Source organism: Xenia sp. Carnegie-2017, unplaced genomic scaffold (genome assembly GCF_021976095.1).
Source record: "Xenia sp. Carnegie-2017 unplaced genomic scaffold, XeniaSp_v1 HiC_scaffold_25, whole genome shotgun sequence".
In the NCBI taxonomy this organism is placed as follows: domain Eukaryota; kingdom Metazoa; phylum Cnidaria; class Anthozoa; order Malacalcyonacea; family Xeniidae; genus Xenia; species Xenia sp. Carnegie-2017.
Window position 1 is genome coordinate 2978162 of NW_025813488.1, and position 13292 is coordinate 2991453.

The following is a 13292-nucleotide window of genomic DNA, read 5'->3' on the forward strand; positions in this document are numbered from 1 at the left end:
AAACATATTGACGTAGTTTATTTGGCATTTACGCACGATATTGCAAATCAACCCCTCAGAAAAAAACCGCATCAAACCAGTCGAATATGACATCAACGAAACCAATGCAAACTGGAATAACTGCCACTCGTGTAATGTCAATGTGGCTCAGTATGCAACCCTGTAGATTACATTTTTGCCCTTGTAAAATAAACTAGTTATTTTATTTCAGCTAGATTGTTCAAAACTGCTAAAAGTGGCACGGAAACATAATTTCCTTCATTCCTTGAAATAGAAACGTCGCAATTTGCTTGTAGCTAAAGTGCAATTTCCTTACAACTTTTTCGTTTTCTCATTACCACGCAGGAAGGTATCTCTTTCATAGCACTCAGCCTGACTCAGGTCGATCGTAAACAACTGTGTAATTATGTACATGTGAAATGAGTTGGCGTCCGAAAGAAGAAAAAAAACAGTGTTGTTATCTTTATTGTTGCACTGTTATTAGTATGCAAACTATACACCACTCAAACTGCAAACAAAGACAGGTTGATAAACTTTGTGGAGCCGTACTTGGGGAAAATCTTGTCGCATTGTCATTGTAAATTTTTGTTCAAAATGAGCCATATCTAATTGATAGATATGTAGACGAAAAAACGCAGAATAATTATAAGTTTATCAAACACTGATAAAAGCTGGTTTTCATTACATCAATTGTTGCACGAGTCAGTTTCTTATCGTTGCAATATTACTCACAAATAATTGAAATTCAGACAATTATATATCGTTAAGAGTCTTTACGGGCATCTCCAGCGAAGCAACTATACGCCATAATTGCAATTAAATAAAAACCAGACTTCAATTTTGTACACATTATCGCGTGATCACTTAAACATATTTCTTCGTCAATATTTACATGGAAAATAAAGCAACAATATTCAACGATAAAAAGCAACGTATACATTAAAAATTGATCAAACATCTGTCTTATCTTGTTCGTTGTTCCTTTTAAGAAGCTGATTTATACAATACTCGTTTTCTTGTCCAACTTCCGTCAATCGTAAATCCATTATTTTCATACTCTCGTTTTCTTCCATACTCTCTTCAAGTGATTTCCCGCCATCCTATAAAGAACATCCGACACGTGTGTGAAGGAAGTCATTTGTCATTGAGACTAAGCTACAAGCATCAGCTTTGGCCTGATACTTCAGATTCAGGTAGAGCGCATTGCTATTCTACCTATCATCGCCTTGCTATAAGTAAAGTATATTAGATTATGTCTAGGAAAGGAAACGTTGATGATTTCAAATTGTCTTTGACGTAAGACTATCAATGATAACCACAAGCCTCTTTTTACTCAAACAATACCATACAGTATCTCCCTGCTACAGCTCATATCTCCTTTGTGTGGCCATTACTTGATTGAATTGTAGAAATTGACTAGTTATAGATTCCAGTCCCTACCTCCCGGGGACTTCACACAAGAAACATTGACAAATCTAGCGAATGAAACTCTTACCTCTCCCATTTTATTACATGAAACGTTCAAAGATCGTAACGTTTTGTTCGACACCAAGACCTGCAAATAGAAAAAAATGCTTTTCTTAATTGTTTATTCTGTGTCTGTTGAGCAGGAATGGCGCTTAGCAACGGGGTGAAAATCCTTAGCAATATTCGTGTCATATTTTCTGGTAAATAGTGGGCAGAATACAGGGCTCGATAAAGCTTCAGGAGGATGCAATTAGTATTAAAATTCCGTTCTTCTTCATCAGATAAAGTAATTGAGCGACAAACCGTCGTTTATGGCATTTTCTTTCTCATAATTGCATAGATTACATCGGAATTTATCGTTTAGAGTCCCATAAATGGCACATTGTTGATATTAACTATTCCCATAGTCAACATACATTACATCGGAATGGATTAACTCGGAAGAACTTTGCTCTGCGCGGAAATGCTATTAAACAAAAATAATCCTTAATCCCCCCTGACGTTTTCACTTTGACAGAAAAAAATAATACCCGGTGGTATTAGCAAGATTTATATGAAAAAAAAACCCACAAACGTTTGGCATGTGCACAATTTTGACAAGCAACACACACATCTAATGGTAAACAACCTTTACGGAGCATACCTGAGCTAGCGCAGCCGCAGTAGGCTCTCCCATATCATTACTTCCCATGTTCAACTCGAGCAAAGTGGTATTTTTCATTAAAGCTCTACATTGCTTGTCCACCGTCATCACCAAGTCTATTCAGACGAATGTTCATCGAGAGCAATGTCGTGTTTTTACCTAAAGCGTGGGCTATCGCCTTTCCTCCATGAGCCTTTATCTTGTTGTTGAGAAGAATTAAGTGCTCCAGCCGACAACGGCCGTTTATGAGCTTCCCAAGAGCCCTTGCGCCGCTATCGCCGATTTTGTTGTGCGAAAAATCTTCGTTCGAAAAGAAAAAGAAAATGACGATGATATTTATGGAATTCGATAGCTTTTTCAGAATCACAAATAAAATATTTAAAAATTGTGAACATTTCGAAGGTGTCATGTTTAAATACTCATGTTCTTAAACGTGAAAATGTTTCATGCAAAAACAAACTACGTGATTTTCACTTTTTGTTTCATCCAGATAATCAATTTAATCATACGCACAAATATCAGCGGCCCTTACCTAAAGTCGTCAGCGAAGGGTGATCTAGAAGGTGACTAATAATAATTCTGGCTTTCTCGTCATCCACCTGACTACAATGAAGATGAAAGACTCGCAGCGTTCGACAAGCTTTTACAGCCTAAAAAAGATTAAAAAAAAGACATTTGCTAAGGCATTCTCATCATCAAAGTGGTGAAATGTTTTTAAGAATAATATGCGTAGAAAATAAGTTTTGATTTTTACAAGCTATCGACGAACAATGTCCGCACTATACATCGTCATCCAGTAACCATAAACGGGCAAAATAATTTCACGTTTTCAGCTGGTCAACTACTGTTTAGGAATCGTGTCAGTTTGACTCATGAAATCTGCCAGAGATGTAAGTAGTAGATGTACTTTTAAAAAAGTAAATAAAAAAATGACACCTTGGAAAGAAGTTGACAATCGCGCTTCGTAAACTGGAACATATTCCATTCAAAGTTCATACCACACGCTTTCACTCTATAACAATGAATAGAGAAAATTTCGTTCATACAATGATTTATATACCACGACAAGATGGAATCTTTCTTTGTATACGTAGAGCTCAAAGGATATAAATGGCATGATGGGCAACATTCAGTTTCACGAACTTTCTACAAACTGCTTTTTATTTGTGTAGTTGTCAAAAAAAACGATGTCCCATGTACTCATACGTACCCATATGTACTCATACGTACTCATACGTACTCATGTACCCGTACGTACTCATACGTACCCATATGTACTCATACGTACCCATACGTACTCATACGTACCCATATGTACATACGTACCATACGTACTCATACGTACTCATATGTACTCATACGTACCCATATGTAATATGAAGTTCTTCCAAGCAACTTGTTCGTGAAACTAATTCGCCAAAATCAAAATGATCTAAGAGAGGACCATCATGGCCAACGTCGCTTCCACTGCGAAACAAAGAGCTTCGTGTTAATTTCTCATGATTGTCTCAAAATGAGAAGACTTCATTTGCTTTGCGTTCACTAACAAAGACTGGACACAAAAGTAAATATAAATTTAGACATATGAGTGGGTAGAAAGATGTAATTCGTTGGTAGTTTTTCGATCTGACATTTTGTTACTTTTCATATGCAAGAACTTTATTGTGCAATTACTAATATAGACTAAGCATTACTAACATCGAGCAGACTACATCATATAATGATTTGATTTTTCTTCATACGTTGGCTTATAATAATGACTTTGTGATTGCGTCAATTACAATGATTTTGAATTATGTCATCTTCAACGACTTCATGATTACGTCAGTTGCAGTGACTTCGTTATTACGTCAGTCACAATGACTTCGTATTTACGTCATCTGTAATGACTTCATGATTACGTCTTTTATAATGACTACGTTATTACGTCAGTTATAATGACTTCGTTATTATGTCAGTTATAATGACTATGTAATTACGTCAGTTATAATAACTTAGACACTATGTGACAATATTTTTGTGATTATATCACTTACTTGTCGGATGAGTCATCATCTATGATGTTTACCACCTTGACTGGAGGTAAAAGTTGTTTTATATCCAGAGAGCGGATGCACATTTCACCGAGGGCTAAAATCTCATGCAACTGTATAAACAACAAACAACAACAAACAACATTTGTATACCGGCCAGTATTAATCCCCACCAGGGGGGTTGACCGGTCCATTCAATGCAACTGAATAAAGAGTTTGAAAAGTTGATGCTGTGGCAGTATTAAGATGAATGACATGTTAATAATTTCTTAGTTTCCTAAAGTGCAATATTAAAATTTTTCAAAGAAAATGGGATAATTTCCTTAGTTACATTTACCTCAGCAATTTCTGTGGTTTCGGGTACAAATCCTTCAATGATACCTATGGGGGAAAACACGGCTTGCAACAATTTTCTCCATAATTGCTAATATATTTACAGTGGCGTAGTCGGCCTGCAAATTTGGTCCTGCTATGTACATTTTTCTGTGTTCACTCACTGTAAAAACAATAGACTTCAAAAGAAATGAATGTTAATGTTCTGAAATTTAAATGGCACAAATAAATTTTGCAGGCTAGTTACGCCACTGTATATTTATCATTTGCATCTGTCAATATTCATCACCATTGTTCATATAATCCGTTACATGTATAATAAATGCATGTGCAATAGCCGAGGTAATCAAACTTTTACACAGGCAATGCAAACTATTTGACTATGAAAACAAATGATGCAATGTTCTATAATTTATGATGAGATAGAAACAATGGAATATATAAAAGTTCTCAACAAAAATACTCTAAGCTCAATAAAAATATGATGACCAGTTACTAAATGGTTGACAACCTTTTACTGTTCTTTCAAAAAACATTCGTTTCCAGCTATTTCCATATTTTGAGAGATCACAAATTTCCCATTTCGCATTACAACACTTCTTCCAGTACTCTTCCTCTTTAACGAGTGGTGCAGTGACCCTGGTACCAAAATGAATGCATGATTTCATATCACGACAGTTAAACAAACCAGTAAAAGATTCTCCTCACTTCAAGGGGACGTCGGTTGAAAGTAGTTCCAAAACTTTGGTCTTGTGCTTTGGTAATAGTTCATTCAGAATTGGTTTTTCTGTGAAAACATCAAACAATTAAGCATATTGTATTTAATTTTACTTGTGTGAAAAACCATACCATCAAAATTTGTGATTATGTGAGAGATACACAAGTCAGTCAATAATGGTACGGTTGTCAAACTCCTGTTCACAGAAAACAAAGAATAGTTTCAAAACCACGGTAAGGTTTTGTGTTTCGTTGATAAATGTGGGAAATTTTACCAATCTGGATCTTCGGCAATGATCCGTCTCATCTGACGAGGATCAGAAGCGGGATTTGCATGCTCCGCGAAAACCTAAATTCAATTTATACAAATAATGAGAAATCTCAATTAAAAGAATTTCTTCATCCAAAATACACAATTATGAAAATTTAAATTTAAGCAGTTGCTTACTGGAGATGCAATCTTTCCAATGTGGCCTTCTCTTGCCATTTCTATGAGAAATTGTCAAGAAAAATAAGAAAGTATGTCTTCATAATAATCGACCATTTTGATTTTGATATACGTTGCTATAGTAACCTAAAGGTACAATGAACTGAACTAAAAACCCCTGGAATGTTAAATCCCATAAATGATCCAATATTTCTTTCAATTCCAGAAAAAAAACAGTCAAATACACCAAAACAGATCAATTTTTACAGAAAGCGGTCAATTTTTTTAGTGAAAAGAGTTTTCAGTGATCAATTATGTAACATGAAGTCATACAACATGTACATCGTTTTTTGTTGCCTCTCTTGTTTCTACATAATGCCAGTTATAATCACACATTGTCAAACTCAGATAATGTTCTTATCTTTCAGCATTTTGAAATAAAAATCGTTGGGATGAATAGTTGGGAATAGATTGGGAAATGGGAATAGTCGAATAATTGCAGATTAATCCACTACACCAGTGACTACACCATTACATACACCACTGGGTTACACTGACCATGTTGCATCGCAGACTCGCCCTCAATGTTTCCCGAATACACGTCACTTCAGTTCCAAAATGGAGTCTGGATTGCTTGTAAGTTGAGTTTTTTTTTGTCAAATTTGAGCCGTAATTATCAAATAAAGCCTGAAATAATTCGGAAATTTTGTGACTTATAGTTACTTATAGACTTTCTTTTAGGCTGTAGTATTCCTAATGCGGTGCTGTTCTTACAAGCGGTACTGCTATCTTTTGATAATCTTTCTAGGAGCCATCGATGTACACAGTAAAAGGAGTCTTAATTCTTGATAACGATGGTGAACGAATATTATCAAAGGTATTGATGTTTTTGTTTGTTGAAGTCTTGAAATCTTGTGTTTTATAATTTAATTCAAATTTTAAGTTTGCCTTCTTCTAATTTTAGTATTATGATGATACATATCCTACACTGAAAGAACAAAAAGAGTTCGAAAAAAATTTATTCAACAAAACAAGTCGTGTCAATGGTGAGTTTGTATTTTGAGGAAAATCCAAACTGATTGTAAATTTGATTATCCTCATGATGAATTACTCTACAATATAGCGGAGATCGTCATGTTTGAAGGACTAACCTGTGTCTACCGAAGTAATATTGATCTGTATTTCTATGTGATTGGATCATCAAGCGAAAACGAACTTATTCTTGTGAGCGTTCTCAATGCATTTTATGATTGCATCAGCCAAATCCTACGAAAAAGTGTTGAAAAGAAGATGCTCATGGACAACCTTGATGTTATAATGCTGGCAATGGATGAATTGGTTGATGGAGGGTAATATTGAATGTTATAATGAAGGATGGTCTGAATATTGCTAAGGATAAATCTATCTTTATTTTTATGACTTTAACTTTCAATCATTTTTGTTGTTAACATTCTAGGGTAATACTTGATGCAGAAGCCACTTCAATAGTACACAAAGTAGCTATAAAGGTATATAGTTTTATGACTCATAAAATTTCCATGACACTATGTTCTTTTGAAGTGTAAAGGCTCGTTCACATGATCCAATTTTTTGGATCCTAAAGTATGAGCCTCAAGAGAAGCTCTTGTTTTATTTTTATGCAGAATGATGATGTGCCATTGTCAGAAAGAAGTGTTGCTAATGTAAGTGTTTGATCTTAAGCATTTTGTGCACTAATTTATGTAATGTTTGATACAAATAATAATGTGTTTTGCTCTATACGTATTTTGCAGGTGTTGCAGTCCGCCAAGGATCAATTAAAATGGTCTCTTTTAAAATGATTAATATTATTGTCCAAAAATATGTCCATTTACGAATATTTGTAATTGTAAACTATGAAGATAGAAATAAAACACTTTCAGCTCATTTAATCGTTTATCTTGACGTATTGTGATGTCTTGGGTTTGCTGTGGTTGTTAATACCCACGCGCGATCTCCACGCGTGTTGGATTGTCTTCTCGTTTGTTTAACAAGTTTATGTTGTACAATTAACGAATTTTTTATAAAAACTCTTTGAATATCTTAAACTAAGTCGTCCTTGGAATCATCTCTTCCTTTCTGACCATTATGGTTAACGATAGTCCTTCTTCGACTGGCGGCCATTCACTAGAATATGAAGGTAAAGAAAGCAAATGCATTTTCGTTATGACTAGTTTGATAGGAACGAGTATATAAACGTAAAATATGAATTTAAATGTACAGTTTTTGTTTAGTCGGGTCAGATTATTTTGTGCCCCATTGCTGTTATTTATTCATATATGTGGAAAAGATAACTGAGACATGAATTTTTATTGACGGTAACACTGTTTATGTTTGTCAATGGAATTTCAAATTGAACCAAACGTTTCATTTTGGAAGTTATGTTTGAGAATAAGAAAGGAATTTTCTCGATCAGTTAGTTTGTATTGACAGTCTAATGAATGCGGGTGTATTAATGTACCGCCCAGCGTGATATTTGTTTGTTTGAAAGAGGAAAAATGAAACCAAATCGTTAATTGCTTTTTGTTCATAAAAAGTCATGTTTACAAAGATGAAAGTATTTTTAAAATATGTGTCGCCAATTTGGCTCTGTTGCACAATATTATCAACTTAACGCAATGACTAAGTCACAGTATTTAGCTGGTATTTTAAACTATATTTCACTGGATGCTCAGCCATACAAATGGCCAACTGTTTCCGAAATCATACATGGGTTTTCATCTCACTGATGGGACTATTCTTCAACATGACATTATTATTGCAATTGAACTTTGTCTGTAGCCATCAAAGAGATTGTAAATTCTTTGGATGATCCAGCTACAGCTGGTTTGATCTTGGAAGAGCAAGCAAAATCGTTAAAAAACATCTTAGCTGATCCTTCTATACAACATCTTATTCAGGTGACAATTGAAGTGCTTGGCAGTTGTTTTGTTGTTTAAGTTATCCAGCATCTTGATATTAGTTGATAAGTATTTGACTTACAATTTTAGCATTGAATGCCAATTACTTTGATTATGTATTGAAGGCTCATTCGACATTGGAAAATACAACGATAGAAAAGTCTGACCAAGACGCAAATGTTGACCTTTTAAAGGAGGTAACTGCAAGGAAGTTTACAAATATTCACCATGAAAGGCAATGAACCAATGTGACTAACTGGTTTCACATTTTCATGTGTTTTTTTAACTGCATATATAATATTTTTAAAATCGCTTGCCACAATAAACTTATAGTTCATTTGTGTATAATTACATGGCACATATTTAGCATTCAATGAAGTTTGGAATGCGGTTCAAGGTTTATGCAAATATCACCTTATATAATTCTGATATTTGTGTTGCATTTTTGCTAGGTATGTTTGTCGTTAGAGCAAAAGAAAGATGAAAAAGATGTTGAAGAACTGACTACTCTTCTCTCCAATCCACATTTTAAAGTAATAAATATTCTGTGAATCTTGGTATTCAGTCAGTTTCAATCATTTACCTGACACACATAAATGCTTGAAAAGAAAATTTTGTAGAAATCATCGCCAAAATGAAAAGATGAGGCTACAGCAGTACAAATCAAATTACCATATTCTTCAACTTACATTTTGTTTCTTCAAGGGCTTAATACGGAGTTATGATGCCATAGTGAAGAAGACTTATGATGCAACTCCACCATTAGCATCTTCTTACTCAAGAAATAGTGTCGCTGCAGGTGGAGAACCTATACGAATGGTTGGGTTGAATAAATCACCGAATGAGTCTTTGGTATGACCTTTATACATTAGACATCTTGTTTAAAGGTTTTAGCTATACGTTTTGTATCATCTTTAGGGTTTGACTTTAAAGCAAAGGGATGGAAATATTGTTGTTGCAAGAATCATTAAAGGAAGCCAAATTGACAAACAAGGTTAATTTAGTTGTTGAAATTTCGTCATTTTTCAGGATGTTTTTAGAGTTCAGATAATGTGGATAGATACTTCATACATTGAACAAGAACTTCAACTGCACTACTCTGTTTGCAATACAAAATTTTAAATTCTTTTCTTTTGAGAGATTTGGAAACCGCGCCAAAACGTTTCCAATGAATATCAACTGATACCATCCTAGGCTGTTTATAATTTTCATTAGTGATGTTAGGTTACCAAAGTTAACAACAGTACTCAACATACGTCTCCTCTTTCATTTATATGCAAAACTCGTCCTTATAGAGCTGCTGAATGTCGGCGATATTATCAAAGAAGTTAATGGTCAAGCAGTGAAGAATAACCTTGAAAAAGTTATAAAAATTTTGGTATGCAAAAGCTTTGTGTGAAAGTTAAAAATCAAAGGCTCAACCGACGTCTTGTTTTGAGAGTAGCTATAATTGCATGCTCTTGCTTTTGACCAATTTTTTACTTTTCAACTTGTCGTTTTAACTTGCCGTATAAGCAGTAGACAGACTTCTCCGGCCAATCATTGAACTGATGTCAACTCATGTAGTTTGCTCGGTCAAAAGGAAAAAGAAGTTTAAAGAACCCCGTATTTGTTCTTGTGAATCGACGCAACTTTACCATTGAACTTAGAGTCTTAGAATAAGCGTCATACGTACTTACCACGAAAGTTGACCATCGTTGTTATCCAGCTTCATAGGTGTTAAAGAAATGCACAATTTTGTATTATAACAATTGCTTCTTGTAGAAAGAATCAAACAAGAAAATCATTTTGAAAGTCTCTCCCAGTTACGCGAGCAAACCGTATCAAGGGAAAGTAAGACCGCGACGAGGATGCCATGATTGCCTTCAGTGTTCGGTTCTTGATTGATTTTTTCGCCTCAGGTGTTCATGAAAGCACTGTTCTCTTTCGAACCAAGCAAAGATCAAGATATTCCATCTAAGGAAGCTGGTTTGGCGTTTGAGAATGGTGATATTTTGGAGATACTTGACCAGGCAGACGCAACGTGGTGGCAGGTAAGGTTACGCGTTTTATCCTGGTGGAGAAAGGAATTTGTGATACGTTAAAAATTCGACGTTTGTGTCTCATGGGGACAAACTGACCAAAACTCTGAGGGAGGAATGAATTTATATTCCATAACATTCTTTCTCATAGAAAAATTGCTATTTTGATTAGGCTTCAAACTAAGGAATCTAGGGCTTTGATATTTAAAATGAGTAGCTAATAATTTTAGTTGTCTTTCTTAAATAGGCGAAGAAAGTGAATGGTAATGGCGATACAGGATTAATTCCAAGTAAAACATTACAAGAGAAGTATGTATTTATGGAATAAAATCGTGATATTTCAGCTCTTATGCTGCGCGCGTGATTAATTATTTCTGTATTTGCGGGCCAGCCCGCCTCATGTGAATCAAATAATAAACTGGCCTGGCAAAGAGGGCCAGCCCGGCTCATATGAACATGCCTTAAGATAGTTTTTTGTTCTCACAGACGGCGTACATTCATCAATCCGAACATTACGCGTAGACGAAGCTTTTGTAAGTATATGCAATCAAATGTATATTTTGAAACAAACTGGACTTTTCAATTGTCCTCTTCAGAAGCAAATAACGAAAAATTCGTCGCTGCGAAAGCTCGACAGTCGTTTCGACATAACTCAATAGCAGCAGTAGAAAATTTTTAGAATTTAAACTTTAAACTTCCTATTTGACACTAGAAGCAAGGTATAATAAGAAGCAAGATCACCTTCCAGTATTTTTTTCCGTGTCCATTATGTTTTGTTTATGGGTACTTAATTTCAGTGATGTGCAGAAGTCGAAAAAAGAGGAAGACAATGTATGACGTAAAGAAAACATCAGGTTTGTATAATCACGTGATTTGATGAAGCGTTATACCAAGGTGGAAAGTTGCAAGTTTATAGCGTTTCATACCGATCTCCGAATAATGGCGGCTGGTGACTTGTATAGATTTTTTATCTCTTAGAGTTTGACCGCCATGAAGTCGTCTCGTATGAAGAAGTTGAGAAGATGCCGCCTTTTGCCAGAAAAACATTGGTGCTTATTGGTATGTCGTGCTCGGTCAACGACTTCAATTGTTACACAAGTCGTTGACTCTTTTTCATCTGTTCTACGTAGGTGCGGACGGTGTCGGAAAACGGACTCTGAAGAACAGAATAATAGCGAGTGATGCAGACAGATTTGGGACTGCAGTTCCGCGTACGTTTTCATAGTTTTGTTATGATGTCGTATGAAATTTTGCTTCAAACGAAGCAAAAACTTTCTTTTTTTGCGATGCTTATCATAGACAGCTCGGAGGCGTACTGTTCTTTGATGTGCCTTGAATTTGTTTCGTGAATTGAGCTAGAAACTTTGTTTTTCTTTCCACCAGATACGTCGCGAGAGCCTAGGGAGGATGAAGAGAACGGAAAAGGCTATAATTTTGTGAGTCGAGAAAAGATGACAGAGTTAAGACGCACAAACATGTTTCTTGAGTATGGTGAATACAACGGGAACATGTACGGGACATCTTTGGATAGCGTGAGATCTGTGATAGATCAACACAAAATGTGTGTCTTGGATATACAACCATCGGTAAGACGTTAGTAAACTATTAGGAGCACCCCCCTCCCTCATGAGTATATGGTGCAGCAGGAATGCGCAATGCGTTCCTTAGCTTACTGCCTTTTTTTTTGATGGGAGGTGTAGGTTTTTGAAGGCTAAGTGTTCGCTTTCTTCTCGTAGGCATTCAGCAATTTAAGATTTTGATGTTAACATGAAAGTGCTTTCTTTTAGGGTCTAAAAATGCTCAAGAATTCCGAGTTCATGCCGTACGTCGTATTTATTGCAAGTCCCACTACTGATGAACTTATACAGCGTCAGGCACGTGCCCCGTCCAACTCAAGACAACTGACTGTAAGTCTTTATCTTTGTTGATTGTTTCATCTACATAATTGTTCATCTTCATCATTTCAAACGGTATAACGATTGAAAGATATCTTAAATGATAAAATTAGTATGGCATTCTTTTATAAAAAGCTGAAGATGGATTTCGATAGGCCTAAATTATGTAGTACTATTCTCTATGGATGATTCAACATACATTTGTAACAATTCTTTAATGTGTTCGCTTCTTCATGTACTCATATCTTAGGACTTTGGGAATACAGTCTATGATGGGTCAAATGAAGTAACCGCAGTGATCAAACCGCTGGCTGTTTATTTTGAGGTGAACTAATGATCGCTTTACTGTTTTTTGTTTTCAGAATGAAGATATGGTGAAAATAGTTGATCGTTCCGAGGCCATCAGTAGGGATTACAATCAATATTTTGATCTTACTATCGTGAACAAAGATGTAAATGAATCCTACGAGCGACTATTGAAGGCAGTCGAAGGCCTGAGTGTCAATACACAATGGGTACCTGTTAGTTGGGTATATTAACCTGCAAGCACCCTTATCCATATCCTCTTATATATATATCACTATTCTCTTGCTCTGTGCCTAACTAATTTATGAGAGAAATGAAATCTGGACGATATTGTGTTTGCTAACGAAATCAGCTCGAGTTTTTGGTCATTATGAGTTTTTGGTCATTATGAGTATTTCTTTTTGAATTTATTTCCATTGAGGACATCACATGACTGAAAATCGGATTGGTTTTCATTAATGATTACACGAATCCCATTTCTCTCCATAACAGTTTAGCGGATGAAAGAGGGATGATTTTAATCGGGAGCTCT

General features: G+C 35.4%; 3 protein-coding genes across 3 annotated transcripts; 2 read left to right on the forward strand and 1 right to left on the reverse strand.

Annotated features, from left to right (window-relative positions):
• Positions 1-643: 643 nt before the first annotated feature.
• Positions 644-5736, reverse strand: LOC124452943 (dynein regulatory complex subunit 5-like). Its single transcript, XM_047003606.1, is given in 14 exon segments — positions 644-1100; positions 1496-1555; positions 2111-2201; positions 2203-2410; positions 2643-2760; positions 3047-3122; positions 3476-3577; positions 4147-4256; positions 4481-4524; positions 4988-5115; positions 5185-5263; positions 5326-5390; positions 5469-5542; positions 5642-5736. Coding segments are annotated over 14 exon segments (1344 nt in total). The 5' UTR covers positions 5681-5736; the 3' UTR covers positions 644-950.
• A 420-nt stretch (positions 5737-6156) lies between these two features.
• On the forward strand, positions 6157-7530 carry LOC124453648 (coatomer subunit zeta-1-like). Its single transcript, XM_047004452.1, has 7 exons — positions 6157-6256; positions 6429-6497; positions 6585-6666; positions 6744-6969; positions 7077-7128; positions 7264-7302; positions 7393-7530. Exons 1-7 carry the CDS (start codon positions 6239-6241, stop codon positions 7438-7440), a joined length of 534 nt encoding a protein of 177 aa, XP_046860408.1. The 5' UTR covers positions 6157-6238; the 3' UTR covers positions 7441-7530.
• An 87-nt stretch (positions 7531-7617) lies between these two features.
• Positions 7618-13149, forward strand: LOC124453643 (protein PALS2-like). The gene is made up of 17 exons (XM_047004444.1): positions 7618-7778; positions 8420-8538; positions 8664-8735; positions 8991-9071; positions 9244-9390; positions 9457-9532; positions 9834-9916; positions 10303-10371; positions 10440-10571; positions 10807-10868; positions 11046-11092; positions 11357-11413; positions 11538-11618; positions 11690-11770; positions 11943-12145; positions 12347-12466; positions 12817-13149. The coding sequence occupies exons 1-17, from the start codon at positions 7727-7729 to the stop codon at positions 12991-12993; spliced, it is 1659 nt and encodes a 552-aa protein (XP_046860400.1). The 5' UTR covers positions 7618-7726; the 3' UTR covers positions 12994-13149.
• Positions 13150-13292: the final 143 nt, after the last annotated feature.

Excerpts from the sequence above, each read along its gene's own strand:
- LOC124453648 (XM_047004452.1), top strand. Across the intron at positions 6,667-6,743 it reads CAAAACAAGTCGTGTCAATG|CGGAGATCGTCATGTTTGAA; the intron begins GTGAGTTTGTAT and ends TCTACAATATAG. Across the intron at positions 7,303-7,392 it reads CAGAAAGAAGTGTTGCTAAT|GTGTTGCAGTCCGCCAAGGA; the intron begins GTAAGTGTTTGA and ends CGTATTTTGCAG.
- LOC124453643 (XM_047004444.1), top strand. The coding sequence starts at position 7,727 with ATGGTTAACGATAGTCCTTCTTCGACTGGCGGCCATTCACTAGAATAT. Across the intron at positions 9,391-9,456 it reads AATCACCGAATGAGTCTTTG|GGTTTGACTTTAAAGCAAAG; the intron begins GTATGACCTTTA and ends TATCATCTTTAG. Across the intron at positions 10,372-10,439 it reads GCAAACCGTATCAAGGGAAA|GTGTTCATGAAAGCACTGTT; the intron begins GTAAGACCGCGA and ends TTTTCGCCTCAG.